At 39.2% G+C, this 22,509-nt stretch overlaps 1 protein-coding gene across 2 annotated transcripts in view; it reads right to left on the bottom strand.

Moving 5' to 3' along the window:
• Positions 1–22,509, bottom strand: part of DNAH6 (dynein axonemal heavy chain 6) — a 280,064-nt gene that overhangs the window by 209,258 nt on the left and 48,297 nt on the right. For both annotated transcript variants that reach the window (XM_061432712.1, XM_061432713.1), the window contains exons 12-15: positions 11,892–12,012; positions 7,400–7,551; positions 4,867–5,019; positions 1,915–2,166 (exon numbers count right to left, since the gene is read on the bottom strand). In XM_061432712.1, coding sequence (XP_061288696.1) covers positions 1,915–2,166; positions 4,867–5,019; positions 7,400–7,551; positions 11,892–12,012 — 678 coding nt within the window. The remainder of the gene's footprint in view (positions 1–1,914; positions 2,167–4,866; positions 5,020–7,399; positions 7,552–11,891; positions 12,013–22,509) is intronic.

A 22,509-nucleotide genomic window follows, 5' to 3' on the forward strand; every position in this document is an offset into this window, starting at 1 on the left:
AACATTCTTTATCACTTATTAATTTATACTCTGCCTCTTTCTAAGAGGGAATTTTCTAACATGTGACTAAGAAAACTCTAAAATTGTGACAATAGCTATAAAATACGCTAATAGGATGTAAAAACACTAATTTCAAAATAATAAATAGAAGCTAGGAAAAAGAGAATTCACTACTATTGAACTGAGTTTTTCCCATTTTTTTCTGATTTGACCATAAGACTTTAAAAATTTTTAAATTTAATTGGAGGATAATTACTTTACAATTTTGTGATGGTTTTTGCCATATATCAACATGAATCAGTCATGGGTATATATGTGTCCCCCTATTCTGAAACCCCTCCCACCTTCTTCCCCACCCCATCCCTCTAGGTTGTACCAGAGCACCAACTTTGGATGCCCCGCTTCATGCATCAAACTTGCACTGGTCTTCTATTTTACGTATAGTAATATACATGGGAAAGGAGTACACCAAGGCTGTATACTGATACCCTGCTTGTTTAACTTATATGCAGAGTACATCATGAGAAATGCTAGGCTGGATGAAGTGCAAGCTGAAATCAAGATTGCTGGGAGAAATATCAATAACATCAGATATGCAGATGACATCACTCTTATGTCAGAAAGTGAAGAGAATCTAAAGAACCTCTTGATGAAAGTGAAAGAAGAGAATGAAAAAGCTGGTTTAAAACTCAACATTCAAAAAACAAAGATCATGGCATTAGGTCCCATCCCTTCATGGCAAACAGATGGGGAAACAATGGAAACAGTCACATGCTTTATTTTCTTGGGCTCCAAAATCACTGCAGATGGTGACTGCAGCCGTGAAATTAAAAGATGCTTGCTCCTTGGAAGAAAAGCTAAGGCCAACCTAGACAGTATATTAAAAAGCAAGACATCACTTTGCCAACAAAGGGTCTATCTAGTCAAAGCTACGGTTTTTCCAGTAGTCATGTATGTATGTGAGAATTGGACCATAAAGAAAGCTGAGCATTGAAGAATTGATGCTTTTGAACTGTGGTGCTGGAGAAGACTCTTGAAGAGTCCCTTGGACTGCAAGGAGATCCAACCAGTCCATCCTAAAGGAAATCAGTCCTGAATATTCATTGGAAGGACTGATGCTGAAGCTGAAGGTTCAATTTTTTGGCCACCTGACGCAAAGAACTGACTCATTTGAAAAGACCCTAAAGCTGGGAAAGATTGAAAGAGAGAGGAGAAGGGGATGACAGAGGATAAGATGGCTTGATGACATCACCAACTCAATGGACATGAGTTTCAGCAAGCTTCAGGAGTTGGTGATGGACAGGGAAGCCTGGTGATAGACAGGGAAGCAGTCCATGGGGTTGCAAAGAGTTGGACATGACTGAGCAACTGAACTGAACTGAACTGAATGTACATGTTTCAATGCTATTTTCTCAAATCATCCCACCTTTGTTTTTCCCACTGAGTCCAAATAAGTCTGTTCTTTACATCTGTGTCTCCTTTGCTGCCCTGCATGTAGGATCATTGTTATGTCTTTCTATATTCCATATAAATGCATTAATATACAGTATTTTTCCTTCTCTTTCTGACTTGACTCTGTGTAATAGGCTCCAGTTTCACCCACCTCATTAGAACTGATTCAAATGTATTCCTTTTTATAGCTGAGTAATATTCCATTTTGTACATTTGATTATAAGTACTAAAGCAATACATACATCCGTTAGTTGCAGTGGCCTGGAATTTATTCAGTACCTCAGAGAGGTTCAGAAACACTTTAAATTTTCAGTAGCTGCTTAAAGACATTGTTAACTGATTAGAATGAAGCATACACAAAATAAAGTTAAACCTGATTAAAATGAAATATGCTTTCTAAATGGTTTATTAAAATGTAATGGCCTTTATATAGATTATTTTAAAAATTCTGCTTCAGCTTACCTGTGCTAGCATCTTTACTTCATTCACTTCATTGCTTAGATCTTCAAGATCTCTACCCAAATGCAGACAAAATTGCTTAATGCTTGTTTCTCTGTCACCCACAGATTTATCAATGGCATTCCGAACAGCAACAATGGATGGCTTCATAGTTGCAAAAACGGCAAAGTCTTCAGGAGGTGTAGGAACCTGATACTGTTCAATGAGCTTGTACATCTGAACCACAACATTCCCTTCATCTTCAAGGCTTTCGATCTAAATGGAAACATGAGTTGCTCATTAAATAAATCAGTGTCCTGTTATACCTGTTAAGAGTGACTGATAGGAGACAGTCGCTGTGCACCACGTTGTAAAGAGCCAGCACACAGAGGAGTGCATTTAATGCAGATCAAGTTGGCTGGAGCTGGCTGGATGACAAATACAGTCATTACTAAGATGTAGACAATGAGGCCTAGGAGGTAAACCGTTCAGAACTGAGCACAGTTAATATTTACTTTTTCTCTCTCTTGTTCCCTAGTAAATTAAATAGTAGTGCTCAGTTGCTTTAGTCGTGTCTGACCCTTTTGCAACTCCTTAGACTGCAGCCCACCAAGCTCCTCTGTCCATGGAATTTTCCAGGTAAGAATACTAGAGTGGGTTGCCATTTCCTCCTCCAAGGGATCTTCCCAACCCAGAGATGGAACCCGCATCTCTTATGTCTCCTGCCTTGGGAAGCAGGTGCACAAGCACCACCTGGTAAGCCTCAGATTAAACAGTGCCAATATTGAAAGTTTTCAGAGACGGCAGGTGCTGTGAGGATGCTCAACTGTAACATCTGAGATTCCAGGCACGTGTGCTGAGCAGTGACTGTCCCAGGGCAGCCCCTGAGGTGTGCGGACCATGTACCTCTCTGTGTAGATTCAGAACCCTGATCAATGGTGAGCATTGTGCTACCCTCTAATAAAGGCTTTTACTACCACTATTACTGACTCCTGAACATCTCTGCTCTGATGCCTTGCCTCAGTGCACAGTGTCTTTCCTAATTTTCTGGCAAGGTCTCCCCGGTTTGAAGGAAACCCTGCATGCCACCACTCTGCCACAAGGTTATAGAGGAAGCATCCAGGTTCTATAACTTGACCCACCTCCTGGTGACAACTTAACCAGGGAGCATCAAATTGGGACAGAGTGAATCTAGCTCAGTCTGACCTTTCTCTTGACCTTGGGAAGAGTTAGATTGTATCTGTGGGCAGAGGCCATTTGCTTTCATGGGGTAACAAAACAGGTCCTAAACAGGAGAAGGAAACTGTGGAGAGGCTTTAGAGAGATGGTTCTCAACCTTGAGCTGCATCCCAATCACCCTGGCAATACTACACAACTGTACTCTGTACAGTATGGTACAGTAAAGTACACAAAAAACTTATAGAGGATGCACGCATGTGACAATGTATGCCAGACACATGAACTAACTTACCGTGATTGGACATGCAAACGCACATTTAAATCTTTGAAAATTCGCAAGTTGAAAGTTTGCGTGTAAGGGATTCACTGTAGAATTGCAATCTAGATATTAGTTATAATGGAAGTCATGATCCTTCTTAATCTATACTTGCATAATAGGAAATTTACTAGCAGGAATGAAAGAAACCCAAGTTAAACTAGCTTAAGTAGGCAAGTGGGTTAGGGAGACAACAGCAGATATAGAGACTCTTCTTGCCTGTTTGCTTGATGCCAGCCCCTATATGCCAGCTGTTGTACTGCACTTTTCAAGGTACTGCACTGTAAGATTAAAAATGCTTTCTTTGTTTTTTTATGCGCTATTTGTGTGAAAAGTATTATAAACCTATTACAGTACAGTACTATATAGCTGATTGTGTTAGTTGGGTACCTAGGCTCACTTGGTTGGACTTAGGAAAAAATGGGAGTTACAAATGCAATCTCAGAACAGAACTCATTTGAATTTAGGGGACTTACTGTATTATCATTCATTACAAATAAGAAATGCAATAAACTGGGGTTGAGAGCACTGGCTTTGTTGTCAGAGACCCAAATTTGAATTCCAGATGTACTGCATACAGGTCTGTGATCTTGGACACAATGACCTATTTTGGTCCTCATTTGCTTATCTGCAGAATACGAATAAAAATTATCTATACTTCTTTCTGGTGACTGCAGCCATGAAATTAAAAGACTCTTGCTCCTTTCTTCTATATAGAAGAAAAGTTATGACAAACCTAGACAGAGTATTAAGAAGCAGAGACATTACTTTGCTGACAAAGGTCTGTATAGTTAAAGCTATGGTTTTTCCAGTAGTCATGTATGAATGTGAGAGTTGGACCATCAAGAAGGCTGAGGACTGAAGAATTGATGTTTTGAACTGTGGTGTTGGAGAAGACTCTTGAGAGTCCCTTGGACTGCAAGGCGATCAAACTAGTCAATTCTAAAGGAAATCAATCCTGAATATTCATTGGAAGGACTGATGCTGAAGCTGAAGATCTAAAATTTAGTTACCTGATGTGAAGAGTCAATTCATCAGAAAAGACCCTGATGCCAGGAAAGATTGAAGGCAGAAGGAGAAGGGGACAAAAGAGGACGCGATAGGAGAGGTTGGATAGCATCATTGACTCAATGGACATGAATTTGAGCAAACTCTTGGAGATGGTGAAGGACAAGGAGGCCTGGCATGCTGCAGTCCATGGGGTCGCAAAGAGTCAGACACGACTGAAAGACTCAACAATACTTCTTAAGCTTTTGTAAGGATAAAAAATGTAACATATGTAGAAAATGTAGTACATGCCTGACTAGTAGTGATCAATGCTAGCTGCCATTACTACTGTAAGGTAAGCCATCCACTTCCTTTGCCTGAAAGTGTTTCTGATATTCTGACAGCTGTATCTTGACCTTCAGTCCCTCAGTTTCTCTTATTTGCCTTCCTTCCCACAAGATTTGGAATAGTGAGTTACACAAGAATCAACTCACCCTTTCCTGAATTTCGTCAAGAAATACTAAGCTGTTAACATATTCTATGGTAGTAGTTGGGACAAATTCAAGCTTGTATTCTGCATCTTGTGCCTCGGAGATGATGGCATCCACTTTTTTCTTGCTTAGACGAGGAAGCATATAATTCAGCACCTAGGAAAGAAGAAGGAACTGTGAATCGTAACTACTTGAGTATTTCTACTTTATTATACATTTTAGATAAAGTCTAACTAAATGTCTGTTAAATCAGCAGGTAACGAAAGCACAGTATATGAAAAGGATTTTTTTTTCCCCACACTGAAACAATAGGATTAGTTTTGAAGATTATTTCCAGAATAAATTAGATTGTACAAGTTATTAAAAAGTTTACCTAGGGACTTCTTTAGTGGTCCAGTGGTTAAAAATCTGTCTTGTAATGCTGGGAAAATGGATTTGATCCTTGGCTGGGGAACTAAGATCCTACTAAGCTCGAGCGCCATAACTACTGAAGCCTGTGCGCTCTGGAGTCTGTGCACCACAAATGAGAGAGCTCATATGCCACAACTAGAGAGTTTATGTGCCACAGGCAAGATCCCACATGACTCAACCAAGATCCCATATGTTGCAACTAAGACAGATGCAGCCAAATAAATAAATAATTTTTTAAAAAATCTGCCTAAATGGTCTGATATTTTGTAAGTACCCTTTCTGTTACTTTGTCCTGTATAGTGAACATTGTAGTACCATCCCCAGTATCTTTCATGTTGGGTGGTAGTAATGATTTGGAGGAAGGTGATCTCTCCTTCAGAAACAAAGATTGAGTCTGATTGGTCGTAAGGTAAAATGAGCATGGCTTTCTTTGGCTAGTGTGATTGGATTAGAGTGAACCTCTGACATTAGCTGGTCCAATTAAGTAGAAACCCAAGACTTTTGTTTAAGGCTGAGAGATCTCTCTCTCTCTCTCTGGACATGAATACGGAAATAATTATCCAATGGAGCCTTTGACTACCATTTCAGAAAAGTGAGGGTGCATGAGCTTTAGGATGAAGCTGGCACATCAGAAGGAAGCTGGCACACAGTGAATGGAAAAAATCAGGTCTTTAGTAACCACTGAGTCACTAGATCACAACTTCCTGATGCCCATCCACCCTCTGGACTGTTTAGATCCATACATTTTCTGATTGCTGAAGCCAGTTTGAGGGTGGTTTTTGTTTGTTTGTTTGTTTGTTTTTTGTTTTTGGCTTAGTATACAGTAGTACTCATAGTGCTCAGAAATGTTTGCTGAAATTGACTTTGCTTCAATTCTCTATTGTTTTCTTTTTCAACAGATGAAGCAGCAAAGCTCTAGAAAGGAGTCCAGTACTATACAGCTAATTAGTGACAGAAAAGATATTAGCACTCAGGCCTGTAGCCTTTTAGACAGAGCACTGTCTTCTTTCATCTGCACCAGGGGTCAGCAGAGGTTTTCTGTAAGGGCTAAATAGTAAATACTTTAGATTTGCAGGATATACGGTCTCTGTCACAACCACTCAGCTCTGCCCTCGTAGAGCAACCATAGGCAATACATAAGCGAACTGTCATGGTACAAAACAGGTGGCAGGCTGGAAAGACCCTGTGGGATAGAGTTTGCCAATCTGTTCTATACCATTGTGTCTCTAAGGTATTTTTTAGAGTCTTTATTGAATCTGTTACAATATTGTTTCTGTTTTACATTTTTTGGGGGTTTTTTGGCTGTGAGGCATGTGCAATCTTAGCTCCCTGACCAGGGATTGAACCTGGGTCCCTTGCACTGGAACGTGAAGTCTTAACTACTGAACCACCAGGGGAGTCCCTTTGTGGTGGTATTTGATTGTATATATGACTAAAGGATATGACTTTATATATGATATATATGACTTCCCTGGTGGCTTAGAGGATAAAGCGTCTGCCCACAATGCGGGAGACCTGGGTTCAATCCCTGGGTAGGGAAGATCCCCTGGAGAAGGAAATGGCAACCCACTCCAGTATTCTTGCCTGGAAAATCCCATGGATGGAGAAGCCTGATAGGATATAGTCCATGGGGTCGCAAAGAGTCGGACACAACTGAGCGACTTCACTTCACTTCACTTCATGACTAAAGGACGACCTGAAAGTTATTGTAGAAGCAATCAAATCTCCTCAGCTCTACCACTCACTAAAATACAATCAGATCTTTAGGGACAGTTTCAGATCAGGAAACCTCAGTATCCTAGAATCAACCAGCATTCCTACTAGGACCCTGAGCTGTTACAGCAATATCTCCTCTGGAGGAAATCTTGAAATGCTCCAACAAAGGAAAAAGGAGTGGATGTAGAAGGCTAGTTTAAGGACTTTTTTTTCCCCTCACCTGAAATTGACTATGCTTGAGACAGAAAGAAAAACATGGAACTTTCCCTACAAATTAAAGATGCTGAATAGACTTAAGTTAATTTTAAATAGCTGCAATACTAGAAAATAAAGATATGCTATTTGCAGGAGAAAAATCGTAAAATAGTTTAAGAGACCATAATTAACATTTTTCCTAGTTCACAGTTACCTCCAAGCATCGCAAAGGTGATGGAATTAGTTTTTCTTTCAGTTGCTTAGTGTCAATGAGCAGCAGTCCTACATTCCTGGTGGGTCTCAGAGCCACTGCATCCTTGTGCTGTCTGTGATATTTTTCCAGTTGTTCACTAAAGAACTTAACACCTACATAGAATAATTCATATACAGCAAAATACACATATTAGATTTTAAAGGACCATTACACAGATATATCAAAAATCATTGCATTAATACACTTACATATGTATTTAAAATGAACTATCCATAGGTAGAGAACCTTGTATAATTTTAAAATGTTAATTCATGGTGCTTTATATTTTATTCTTATAATGAAGAAACTAACATTTCATAATGTAAATATATTTTCTGGCTGTTGCTAAGAATAGCTCATGAAAATAACTTGTAATTGCATTAGAGAATCTAGTCTATAATGGAGTAGATTCTAGAATCAGACTGGTTTGAAGTTGGCTTAATCTAATGGTTCTTCCACATCATACCTCAAAATAAGTATGAATATGCATCCTTAGTTGTATTTGATTCTTTGTGACCCCATGGACTATAACCTACCAGGCTCCTCTATCCATGGGATTTTCCAGGCAAAAATACTGGAGTGGGTTGCCATTTCCTCTGCCAGGGGATCTTCCTGACCCAGGGATTAAACCTGCGTCTCCTGTGTCTCCTGCATTGCAGGCAGATTCTTTACCAAGTATATAAGGATATTAACAACAGAGAAGGTTTGAAACTCAAGAGATCAGGCATAGCTAAAGTTATTTCCATTCCTCTTTCCAACACCTCTGCCAACTCTGCTCCCCACATCAAAGTTAAGGCCATTGTCAACTTTGTCGGCCAATGCTGCAGTTGCATTTTGATAATCTTCCTATCTCCAGTTTCTCTGCCGTCTATGGGGTCGAGCAGAGTCGGACACGACTGAAGCGACTTAGCAGCAGCAGCAATCTATTTGGATTGGGAAATCACCAGTGGAAGTCTGATTATCTTGAAATCATACTATTGGTCAAAAACAACTTTTACTAATACACATATAATACAAAACAACTCCTTGTCTTTAAAAATTCAGCTAACTTTATTTCCAGTTGGTCCCTCCACTTGAGTCAGACTGTTTTTCCTACTGTTTCCTGATCGTCTTCCACCATCCCTAAGAGAAAAAGTTGTTGATCCCTGCTTTTATTTCCATCACCTTCTGTTCTGGACACAAGGGGCAGTTTGACACAGTATAAAGAACACATCAGACAAAGTCTTAGAAGACCTAGGCCCAAGTCTTTAACCCACCTGTTGCTTTGGCTAAGTTACTTAATCTTTCTGAACTTCACCTTCCTCAAGATACAAAAAAAGGGATGACAATTATCTGTCCTACTCATTTTAGAAGGTTTTGATGTGTTTATTTTTGAGAAATGAAAAAATTAGGATATCAAATGATCTGAGAAAACCCCTGGTGAGGAAAGCTGTATAATGTTGCTTGGTCTAGTATTTTCCAAATTTATTTGAACACAGAGTCTTCTTCATAGTATCATGTAATATCCTTCAGAATGGTGGTTCAAGGAATACCAATTTGGGGAACACCAATTTAGTCCAATACTTTCATTTTATACATAAATAAATTTAGATCACTCTAAGTTAAATGACTTTCATCCATGTTCAAAGGGAAACAAAAGAGTAAAGCCAACAGAAGAGCTCTGTCTTGAGATGGAGGAGGGATGGTTTGTATAACAAACTCTCAAGTCAGGGGAAACAATTTCTAAACCACTTACTCACTGTGTAATCTTGACGTTGCCTTATCTCTATATTTCCACTTACCTATTTGTAAAATGAGAATACTTGCCTATATAGAATTATGAGGATTAGATAAAATAGATTAGATGAGACAGCACAGTACCTATCATAAGTGCTTAGCAAGTATGGAAAATATTAGTAGACATTGACTTTTATAGAAATTTAGTGGTGAGATATGGCTGATTATTTCAGAAAGCCAGAGTCTGTCTTCTGATCATCTTCTAGAGCTAAACAAAGGGCAGTCTGGCTAAAAGTTTGGTTAAACAGACGTTTATTAAGTATGCTATGCTAAGTCACTTCAGTCGTGTCCGACTCTGTGTGACCCCATAGACGGCAGCCCACCAGGCTCCCCCATCCCTGGGGTTTTCCAGGCAAGAACACTGGAGTGGGTTGCCATTTCCTTCTCCAGTGCATGAAAATGAAAAGTGAAAGTGAAGTCGCTCAGTCATGTCCGACTCTTAGCGACCCCATGGACTGCAGCCTACCAGGCTCCTCCATCCACGGGATTTTCCAGGCAAGAGTACTGGAGTGGGGTGCCATTGCCTTCTCCATTATTAAGTATAATAAACTATAATATATCTTAGGGCTTCCCAGGTGGCACTTGTGGTAAAGAATTCCCCTGCCGATGCAGGAGACATAATAGATGCGGGTTCAGTCCCTGGGTGGGGAAGATCCCTCTGGAAGAAGAAACGGCAATCCGCTCTAGAATTCTTGCCTGGGAAATCTCATGGACAGAACTTGGAGGGCTACAGTCCATGGAATCACAAAGAGCTGGACATGACTGAGCATCTGAGCACAATATGTCATAGGCAGTGTTATAGTAATTTGAGGGAATATGGTATAACAGGCAAGGCATGGTATCCAAGGGGCAAAGCTACATTCTGGTGGGAAATAACTGGGTTCAGAGGTTTAGAAAGTACCAGAAAGTTCCTAAAAGAGGAAGAAAACAACTTTTAGGAGTCCAGGCCAATCTACTCAGGATTCCCAGAAAACAAATGGCTAATACCTATGATACCCTGGTTCGGAGATTGAGACAGGATTGACAAGCCAAGGCAGGACTAGATGAAGGGCAATCTGGGAGCTTGGTGGCCTTATCCAGTTAGGTAACTGGTGAAGGAGTAAAGTTATCCAACATGAGGAACATGATAACAGGAGACTCAGAGGCCTTGTGAGTAGATGATCTAGATGGTTAGAACTGGTTATTTGGATTAGTCTATTTCATGCTGAAATGCCAGGCTCCACAGCTTACTGTTACCATGGTGCCACCATAGTACCGATCAGTTCCCTTCAGTTCAACACACTCTAAGTCTCAGTGCGACAGTGTTGGTGAAGAACGGTAGAAATGAACTTGTCTCATTTTTTGAAAAAATTTTTAAGTAGAACCCAACTTTTGTTTCTTGAGCAAGTTAGTGCTTTGGAAAAAAAGGTCTGTTTCAACTTTTGAAAACTTAAGAGACATAAAAAGTAAATACAGTGTCTATTCTTGGATTAGATTCTGGGCCAAACCAGCTGCAAACTGCTTTATTTGGCAGATTCTGAATATGGACTAAATGTTGATTTTAGAGATTTTTTTTCAGGTGTGAAAATATTTTGGTTCTGTAGGGACATGCTTTTTGAAGATGCATATTGAAGTATTTCATTTAGGGACTGGCATGTATAATTTACTTTAAAATACTTCAGTGTAATAAAAATAATGAATTGAAAGAAAAACACAAGAATTTACAGAAAAAAAATAGTGCTCATTCATTAGGCAAAGTATCAGAGTAAACATTTTCGTGCATGAGAAAAAAAAAGAATGAAATCAATTAATGAAACAAACAAAAAAGAGAATATGAATGATATGCTTCACATTTTTAAATGGTAATAATGAATGCTATATACTTAATTTTCATAATCATTTGGAAACTTTCTTGCCTGAAATTTCACTTGGGCATTGTATTTTATTTTCTTTGGTTGAATAAAATAAGTTTAATAAAATAACTTCTCCATGGTTCTAATCTCATGACTAAGGTGTCGATCCATACCTACCTGGTTGCAATAAGGCTGTACAAATAGAATTACTTGAATTCCTGAGACAGAATGAATTCCTGAGATACATGTTACCTATGTAAACATTTTTTAAGGAATCTGAGGGGAAAACATTCCTTTCAACTCCTTTCCATATAGAGGCTATATGACCTTGGCACTGGCACAGCTTCATACTAAAAGATAAGCTCTTGGGGAAGAATTCCTTCCCATAATATTCTGAAATAAAACATAACAGTAAAACTAAAGAAAAATGTGGTTCTACAGAAAATAATCTAGAAATGAATAAACTCTTGTGTTTTGTCAGGCCAACTCTTTTGGGCTACCATCTCTGTCACCACACACCACAAAACAGAAACCTAGACCATGATAAAAATCCCATGGACAAAGGAACCTGGTCGGCTGCAGTCCATGGGGTTTCGAAGAGTAGGACACAACTGAGCGACTTCACTTTCACTTTTCACTTTCATGCATTGGAGAAGGAAATGGCAACCCACTCCAGTGTTCTTGCCTGGAGAATACCAGGGACGGGGGAGCCTGCTGGGCTGCCATCTATGGGGTCACACACAGTCGGACACGACTGAAGCGACTTAGCAGCAGCAGCAGCAGCAGACCATGATAAAGCTTGATATGACTCTTAGATATAATTAGCAAGGACAAATAAAACTTACCAGGTTCTTGAAGTTTAAGATCTTGTAAATCAAGACTTTCATTTTCCTTGAAGAATATTTGAAACTTTTCAAATGTAGCTGCATAGAATTGGGCAGATTCAAATGCTGCCTGTATGGCTTCCTAAACATTATATAAAATAAAAACAAACAAAACTATATTTTTCCTGAGCAGAATTTAATTCTATACAACTAAAAAATGAAGATGCACACTATGCTGTGACCTGGGGATATATAAGTGAGAGAAAAGGTACCATCCTTGATGACAAAGGGCAGTTAATAAATTCTCTTATGAAACTTAAAAAAAAATACATCTTTAAATGTGACTTTCAAAGAATTGTTCCTTATGATTAAAAAGAAGTAAACTTGTAATTTTTTAGCTTCATGGTGAACTTATGCATCACTAGTAGGTATATGGCAAGAGACAATGTCTACTTATTTTTCAAATTGCAAATTTTATATCTTGGTTTAAGTGTTTTTGAGTGAAGGCAAAACCATTTAGCATATATGCAAAATTACTTGCCTAATCTCATTATTAAATTCTCTATGCTGGCAAGTCTCCTATTTCAAACTGTCTTCAGAATTTGCCCTAATAAATACTTTCCGTCACTTTGCTTAAACTTGGCGCATACCTCCACTTTCCTACAAGACGTTTCCTATAATACCATGTCAGTACACATTATCATAGTTCAATGGCATCATAATGCCTTCGAATGGCAGTCAGGACTTGTTTCTTGTTGATCCTAGCCTGTTAGTCCCTGGCTACACTCCACTGCCTTCTCTTAATATTTCCTCCTAAGACTTCTTGCAAATGACCGCAATTTGCCCCAAGGAAAACTAGAGATGATCAATGGAATTGCTCATTCCCAACACACCAATGCTAGGATAGGTGGCTCAGACGCTTGCTTTACATTCTTAGTGGGTAGTAGTAGAAATTTTAATTACAAACTATAATACATACCCTAGATGGCTATATTTAGATATTTGTTCATTTATTTCCTTTCAATAAGCTTCGTATATAACCTTCCAGAATGTTTCTGCTGTTTATTTTTTTACATTAAAAATTGAAGGGAAGATATCATGTCAAAGTATATCTCCTTTGAGCAGATTTAATAGTGTCTCTGGTACATGATCATGCAAGTGTTAGACAGAAACACAATGGGTGACCCCAAAATGGAAAGCTCCACCAACATGTTCAAATATGATTTTTAAAACCTCACAGCTTAGTTGCTGGAATAGTTCAAAGAATTCCATATACGGTCACTGAATTCCTTAAATTTTAATAATATATCACATTTGCTTTATGACTTTCTCTCTATACATTATTTTACTCTGAACCATTTGGAAGAAAGCTTCAGACACGAGATATTTCTAACACTAAATATTTCAGGGTTTATTTAATAAACACAAAAATATTTTCTTAAACTGCCATAATATTAATGTAATGACTTAAATCAGGAAATTAGCATTGATATTAATACTATTATCTAATTACAGGCCTTTATACAAATTTTGGGAGAAGGCAATGGCAACCTACTCCAGTACTCTTGCCTGGGAAATCCCACGGATGGAGGAGCCTGGTAGGCTACAGTCCACGGGGTCGCAAAGAGTCAAACATGACTGAGCGACTTCAGTTTCACTTTTCACTTGCATGCTTTGGAGAAGGAAATGGCAACCCACTCCAGTGTTCTTGCCTAGAGAATCCCAGGGATGGGAGCCCGGTGGGCTGCCGTCTATGGGGTCACACAGAGTTGAACACGACTGAAGCGACTTAGCAGCAGCAGCAGCATACAAATTTTGCCATCTCTCCCAATAATGTCTTTCATAGCAAAATAAAAAACTTTTCCTCCCCCCCCGGCCCACTATCCTATCCAGTATCAGATATTGTATCTTGTCATGTATCTTTGGTGTCCTTTAATCTGGACCAATTTCTCAATTTTTGTCTTTCATGATCTTTACCTTTTTGAAGAGTATCGTGTGTGTGTGTGTGTGTGTGTGTGTGTGTGTGTGTAACATTTCTTAATGCTTACATTCAGTTATACTTTGGCAGTAATATGACAGAAATGATGTATGTTTTCCATGTATCATGTTTAAAGGCACATAATGTTGATATGTCCCATTACTAGCGATGTTAACATACTAAAGTGGTATCTGTGAAGTCTGTCACTGTAAATGTACTATTTTCTCTCTTTAAATCAATAAATATCTTATGCAGAAATGTTTTGAGATAAAAGTCCTTTTTCTCACTATACCTTTGCATATCCATTTCAGTAATCATTGGAGATTCTCACCTATTTCTATGGTTGCTGTAGAAGTGGTGATAAAGTGCTATAAAGTGGTCGTCTTTTTTTAGGTTTTCCTTCTACGTTTATTAGTTGGCATTTTACTGTAAGGAATAGCTTTCCATTCTCACTCCATCGATTCATTCATTTACTCATAAAATATGCTTATGTATTCTCATTTTCAAACACTGTTATAACCATTACTTATTTTAATGGTCAGATTGTTCTAGAGAGACCCTTCAAGTTGGCTTTTTAATCTTTTATGCATGTCTCCATTAGTTCTTAGACATTTTATTTACATGTGTAGGGGTCGGGGTGGAGGGGCTTTCCTGGTGGCTAGATGGTAAAGAATCTGCCTGCAGTGAAGGAGACCCTGGTTCAATTCCTGGATCGGGAAGATCCCTTGGAAATGTAAATGGCAACCCATTCCAGTATTCTTGCTTGGAAAATTCCATTGACAGAGGAGCCTGGCAGGCTACAGTCTATGGTGTCACAAAGAGTCAGACATGACTAAGCAATTAACGCTTTCACTTTCACTCATATTTTGGTTCAACAGTATGCTCTGGGCTATTCTTGTACTTCCCTTGTTCTGCTGCTGCTGCTGCTAAGTCGCTTCAGTCGTGTCCGACTCCGTGCGACTCCATAGATGGCAGCCCACCAGGCTCCCCTGTCCTTGGGATTCTCCAGGCAAGAACACTGGAGTGGGTTGCCATTTCCTTCTCCAATGCATGAAAGTGCAAAGTGAAAGGGAAGTCGCTCAGTCGTGTCTGACTCTTAGCGACCCCATGGACTGCAGCCTACCAGGCACCTCCATCCATGGGATTTTCCAGGCAAGAGTACTGGGGTGGGGTGCCATTGCCTTCTCCCTTGTTCTAGGAATAAGCAATTTCTTCAGAGATAAGGATCTTTTGCTTTGGAATGATACATAGAAACCAAAGTGTGGACACTCAATGTGCTCATCACTTTTAGGATGTCACTGCTTCCAGACCATCTCAGTGAGCAGAACAAGAAACACGCACACGCGCACACCCCCCACAAATATACATACATACACAAAACCCTATATATAGTTCTCTTTCTACTGATTAATTAAAAATCATGAGTTCATAATTCCATTTTCAATATAACACCATTCTGGCCTTTTCTCTTCCATATTTGTACTTCCCTTTCTGAGGATGATAACCTCATTTCATAACCTCATTTCATTATCCACAATATATTTAGTTGTTTGCTAAACTACAGAATACACAGAAAGTCATTTCAGAATTGCTAATGCACTAATACCACTGTGAAAAACAAACTAACTGGAATCTAATATTTGTTATAATTACAGTGATCTTTAGCTTAAGGGTATATAGGCAAAACACTGTATTTATTTATTTTTAAGACCTTGATTTAATTTATTAATTTACTTTTAAAAAATTAATTTATTTTACTTTATAATATTGTATTGGTTTTGCCATATATTGACTTGAATCCGCCATGAGTATACATGTGTTTCCCATCTTGAACCCCGCTCCCACTTCCCTCCCCATCCCATCCCTCTGGGTCATCCCAGTGCACCAGCCCCGAGCATCCTGTATCCTGCATCAAACCTGGACTGGCGATTTGTTTCACATATGATATTTTACATGTTTCAATGGCATTCTCCCATATCTTCCCACCCTCGCCCTCTCCCACAGAGTCCAAAAGACTGTTCAATACATCTGTATCTCTTTTGCTGTCTCGCATACAGGATTATTGTTACCTTCTTTCTAAATTCCATATATATGCGTTAGTATACTGTATCGGTGTTTTTCTTTCTGGCTTACTTCACTCCGTATAATAGGTTCCAGTTTCATCCCCCTCATTAGAACTGATTCAAATGTATTCTTTTTAATGGCTGAGTAATATTCCATTGTGTATTTGTACCACAGCTTTCTTATCCATTCATCTGCTGATGGACATCTAGGTTGCTTCCATGTCCTGGCTATTATAAACAGTGCAGTGATGAACACTGGGGTGCACGTCTCTTTCAATTCTGGTTTCCTCAGTGTGTATGCCCAGCAGTGGGATTGCTGGGTCGTAATGGCACCCCACTCCAGTATTTTTGCCTAGAAAATCCCATGGATGGAGGAGCCTGGTAGGCTGCAGTTCATGGGGTCGATAGAGTAGGACACGACTGAGCGACTTCACTTTCACATTTCACTTTCATGCATTGGAGAAGGAAATGGAAACTCACTCCAGTGTTCTTGCCTGGAGAATCCCAGGGATGGGGAAGACTGCTGGGCTGCCGTCTATGGGGTTGCGCGGAGTCAGACACGACTGAAGCAGCGCAGCAGCAGCAGCATGGCAGTTCTATTTTCAGTTTTTAAGGAATCTCCACACTGTTCTCCATAGTGGCTGTACTAGTTTGCATTCCCACCAACAGTGTAAGAGGGTTCCCTTTTCTCCACACCCTCCCCAGCATTTATTGCTTGTAGACTTTTGGATAGCAGCCATTCTGACTGGCGTGAAATGGTACCTCATTGTGGTTTTGATTTGCATTTCTCTGATAATGAGAAAACACTGTATTTAAAAGTTACTTGTTTGAGTGTTTTCCCCTTCCTCACAGTGTGGTTATTCATTTGAAATATAGAATAGTACATTTGTTTTTTAATGCATCTATTTTAAGATTTTTTTTCCCTCATTCTCATAGCTTTCCTGTTGTTGTTTAGACACTAAGCTAGGTCCCACTCTTTCATGACCTCATTGATTGTAGCCTGCATGGCTCCTCTGTCCATGGGACTTCCCAGGCAAGAATACTGGAGTAGGGTGCCGTTTCCTTGTCTAGGGGATCTTCCTGAGCCAGGGATCGAACCCACGTCTCCTGCATTGGCAGATGTATTCTTTACCACTAGGGAAGCACATCGATTTTTAAAGAACTATACTGGACTATACTAAAAGGTATGCTCAGAACTACGTGTGACTCTTCTCATCTTTTCTACTCCAAACCCATCCTGTCTACACCATTCCCACTGTCTTCTCTAGGGAACCAATTTCCTTAGTTTCTGGTTTATCTCTTCCTTCTCCCTATTTTCTGACACAAAAAGTAGCACACTATAGATATTCTTGTCTAATTTGATTTTTCCACCTAACAGTATATCCTGGAAATCACTCCATAGTTAATAAATTTTCATGTTACTTAGGTGTATTTCTGGGCTTTTTATTCCATTTCACTGGCCTGATAAATATGCATGTGCCAATATGACAATCTTTTAATTATAGAGTTTATATTTAATACTTGGCTAGAATAGTACCCCAAATAGCTTTTCTTTTTTAGGGTTTTCCTAGCTTCCATGGATGTCTATTATTCCTTATAGGCACTGACTCAATGGACGTGAGTCTCAGTGAACTCTGGGAGTTGGTGATGCACAGGGATGCCTGGCATGCTGCGAATCATGGGGTCGCAAAGAGTCGGACACGACTGAGCGACTGATCTGATCTGATCTGATAAACCTAACATGCTTTACAATAAGTTTATTATTATTATTATTTTATTGGCATTTGTATTACATTTATAAATTAACCTAGGGAGAACAGAAGCCTTTATTATGTTGAGTCATTCCATCTAAGAACATTTATCCATGTTTGTGTCTTCCAGAAGCCTTTAAGAAAACTTAAAAGATATTCTTATATAGATTTTTTAGCATTTCTTACTAGGTTTATTCCTAAATATATTATCTGCTTTGTTGCTATTACAAATGGAGATTTTTCCACCAGGCATTTTCAGTATTCTGGAACAATTTATGTGACACTGTGAGTATATGGCCTTTGGTGAGTCAATCTCTTTATATATGGTATTTTGTGAATATATGATCTTTGGTGAGTTCCCCTGTGAACCCATTTGGGCCTGGTGCTTTTTACAAGGTATTTCTTTAATAACTTCCTCTGTTTCTGTGGATATTGGCAAGCTTTCTATTTCCAGTGCTGTTAATTTAGATACCCATGTTTCCCTAAAAATACTATCCATTTAATCTAAGTTTTCAAATTTATTTGGATAAATGTCTGCAAGGTTTTCATATTTATTTAGATAAGCCAATTTTTGTTTGGATAAAAATCCCTTGTTTTTTTTCTGTTTCAATGGTTATTTCCTTATTATTTATCACTGATTATGTTAGTTAAGAATTCTATATCCTAATTTACGTTTTTCCTACTTGATCTGTCTTCTAATGAAAGCTCCACGTTAAAGACTTCTGTTCACAGTAATTCTGTTTATGTACCATATATGTCTCATTGCATCCCTTTGCCTTTTGCATTTCCTGTACTATTTTGTCCGTAGAGATTTATAGCCCTGACTCATGGGACCACAAGTCTTGTTTTCTGTGGTTACATTTGCCTTTACAATATTGAACATTACTCCATATTTTGTCTCTCTGAATTCTTTGTCTTACATTGCCCATTTGTTCTTGCATGCTGTGTGTCTTATCTGTTAGAGCCCTCAGCATATTAATCATCAGTTCAGTTCAGTTCACTCAGTCATGTCCAACCCTTTGTGACCCCATGGACTGTAGCATGTCAGGATTCCCTGTCCATCACCAACTTCTGGAGCTTGCTCAAACTCACGTCCATCCAGTCAGTGATGCCATCCAATTATCTCATCCTCTGTCATCCCCTTCTCCTCTAGCTGGAAAAACCACAGCTTTGACTGGATGGACCTTTGTTGGCAAAGTAATGTCTCTGCTTTTTAATATGCTGTCTAGGTTGGTCATAGCTTTTCTTCCAAGGAGCAAGTGTCTTTTAATTTCATGGCTGCAGTCACCATCTGCAGTGATTTTGGAGCCCCCCAAAATGAAGTCTCTCACTGTTTCCATTGTCTCCCCATCTATTTGCCATGAGGTGATGGGACCAGATGCCATGATCTTAGTTTTCTCTATATTGAGTTTTAAGCCAATATTTTCACTCTCCTCTTTCACTTTCATCAAGAGGTTCTTTAGTTCTTCTTTGCTTTCTTCCATAAGGGTGGTGTCATCTGCATATTTGAGGTTATTGATATTTTCCCTGGAAATCTTGATTCCAGCTTGTGCTTCATCCAGCCCGTATTTCTCATGATGTACTCTGCCTGGTGGCTCAGATGGTAAAGGGTCTGCCTGCAATGTGGGAGACCCAGGTTCAATTCCTGGGTCGGGAAGATCCCCTGGAGAAGGAAATGGCAATCCACTCCAGCACTCTTGCCTGGAAAATCCCATGGACAGAGGAGCCTGATAGGCTACAGTCCATGGGGTTGCAAAGAGTCGGACACGACTGAGCGACTTCACTTCACTTCACTTCACTCTGCATAGAAGTTAAATAAGCAGGGGGACAGTATACAGCCTTGATGTACTCCTTTTCTGATTTGGAACCAGTCTGTTGTTCCATGTCCAGTTCTAACTGTTGCTTCCTAACCTGCATACAGATTTCTCAGAAGGCAGGTCAGGTGGTCTCGTATTCCCATCTCTTTCAGAGTTTTTCACAGTTTATTGTGATCCACACAGTCAAAGGCTTTGGCATAGTCAATAAAGCAGAAATAGATGTTTTTTTTCTGGAGCTCTCTTGCTTTTTTGATGATCCAGCGGATGTTGGCCATTTGACCTCTGGTTCCTCTGTCTTTTCTAAATCTAGCTTGAACATCTGGAAGTTCATGGTTCACATACTGTTGAAGCCTGGCTTGGAGAATTTTGAGCATTACTTTACTAGCGTGTGAGATGAGTGCAATTGTGCAGTCATTTAGCATACTTTGGCATTGCCTTTCTTTAGGATTGGAATGAAAACTGACCTTTTCCAGTCCTGTGGCCACTGCTGAGTTTTCCAAATTTGCTGGCATATTGAGTGCAGCACTTTCACAGCATCATCTTTTAGGATTTGAAAGAGCTCAACTGGAATTCCGTCGCCTCCACTAGCTTTGTTTGTAGTGATGTTTCTTAAGGCCCACTTCACTTTCCATTCCAGCACGTCTGGCTCTAGGTGAGTGATCATACCATCGTGGTTATCTGGGTCATGAAGATCTTTTTTGTATAGTTCTTCTGTGTATTGTTGCCACCTATTCTTAATATCTTCTGCTTCTGTTAGGTCCATTCCATGCCTGTCCTTTATTGTGCCCTTCTTTGCATGAAATGTTCCCTTGATATCCCTAACTTTCTTTAAGAGATCTCTAGTCTTTCCCATTCTATTAATCATAGTTGTTCTATTAATCATGCATGCATGCTCAGTCTTTTTAGTCGTGTCTGACTCTTTGTGACCCCATGGACCATGGCCTGCCAGGCTCCTCTGTCCATGGGATTCTCCAGGCAAGAATACTGGAATGGGTTGCCATTTCCTTCTCCAATGACTATTAATCATAGTTGTATGATTATTTAATCATAGTTGCTTTAAATTCTGGGTCTGATATGTCCAATACCCCTGCCATGTCTGGGTCTGATACTTGCTCTGTCTTCTAATATTTTCCCTTTTTAATATGCCTTGTAACTTTTTTTGATAACTGGATATGATATACTTGGTAAAAGGAATGGCTGTTAATAGGTCCTTAGTTAGAGGATGATATGTGTCAGGGAAGGGGATATATTTTACCTTCATCCTTTGATTAGGTCTCAGTCTTTTAGTGAGCCAGTGCCTCTGCACTGTAAGTATCATAAATGTCTCTTGCTTTTTTCCCCCCATCTCTCCTTAGGTGAGACAGGATGGCTAGAGTAGGCTGGAGTTGTATATTTCCCTTCCCTCAGGTCAGTAAAGACCTGACAGTACACTAGCAAATTAAACTCTGGATAACTAATTTCCTCTAAGGGCAGGCCTTGTTAAGAACAGAGTGCTCTGATATATTTCAAATGATTCCTTTCCCCCTCTCCCTGCTGGAAGCATGAGGAGATCTTTTTCTAATATTTACTGTGAGAACCTGGTTGAGCTCCTGCAGGTAAATTTCATAATACTGTGGGAGTCTCCTATAACTGGGTCCCCGGAGTGTTTTACTCTGAGTTGTTCACACTGAGCTTCCAGCAAAGTACCAATTACAGTTCTGGTTTTCCCGTCCTGGCACTGGTTCTTACTGAGGTTTCTGCCCATGAGTCTCTGCTCTCAGAACCATGACTTCCGGTATATATTACTCTGTCTCTCTAATCTTGAGGGTTGTGGTTTTCCCTATGCCCTCGCCTCTCTTCCAGACCCATTAACAGTCTGTTCAATCAATGTGTTCAGCTTTTTACTTGTTAGGATGGAGTGGCAACTTCCAAGCTCCTTACATGTGGATCTACAAATAGAAAGATCAGTCTTTTTACCAGATATCTCTTGGTTGGATGAAACTCATCTTCGTTCCACAAAAACTCCAGATCAGCATCAAGTTCTCTAGGTCACATTGTCTTTCTAAAACTACTTTTTCTATGGCCTTGCTACTTGAAGGACTGGCTTATCTAGATAAAAATTCTTGATCACACTTTTTCCCCTTGAGTTTCATTAAAAAGTGCTGTTCCATCATCACCTTTCTTTATATGTCATTTTGAGAAGCCTGATGCTGGTTCCATATGTTATGTTATTATTTTGCTTTGAGAACTGGAGGAAATTTTTTTTTTTCTTTGAAAGATAGTAATTTCAAGAGTACGTATCTCAGAGTTAATTGGTCTAGGTCAATTTTCCAAGGTACTCTGCATATAGATTCACAGTTTCTTTTCTTGGACTATAGTTATATGCTTGTTCTACCCCTTGTTTTGTTTTTCTTCTTCAGAGACTTTAATTATATGTATATTATTTCTTCTTTGCCTGTTTTCCATTTTGATTATTTTCTTTCTAACCATTTTTTTTTCTTATATCTTGTACAGTGGTAAAGAATCTGCCTGCCAATGAAGAAGACACAAGAGATGTGGGTTCTATCCTTGGGTCAGGAAGATCCCCTGGAGTAGTAAATGGCAACCCACTCCAGTATTCTTGCCTGGAACATTCCATAGACAGAGGAGCCTGGTGGGCTACAGTCCATAGGGTCGCAAAGAGTTGTACAAAACTGAGCAACTGAAGACATGCAGAAACACTAGCTTATTTTCATTCTCTTGGTTGTTTTCCTGTCTTTTAAATTTTAGTTTCAGTTTATTCTCCTTTGGACACTATGAAATTTAGTCTACATTTCTGAGATAATTTTGTCTTAAAACAATACCATTTATATTTTAAATTCTGAATTTTTGATATGTTATTTCACACATATTCAGGCTTGAATATGTGTTTGATGTTATATACTTGAGTTTACAGTACAGCTTTTGTTTCATGGCTTTGAGGGGGAAGAGAAGGAATATTCATTAGCTTTTTTAATCTTCATTTTTATGATTTTTCCCTATGGTAACTTCTCATGTGTTTAATATATTTTA

This window comes from Bos javanicus, chromosome 11 (genome assembly GCF_032452875.1).
Source record: "Bos javanicus breed banteng chromosome 11, ARS-OSU_banteng_1.0, whole genome shotgun sequence".
NCBI classification, from domain to species: domain Eukaryota; kingdom Metazoa; phylum Chordata; class Mammalia; order Artiodactyla; family Bovidae; genus Bos; species Bos javanicus.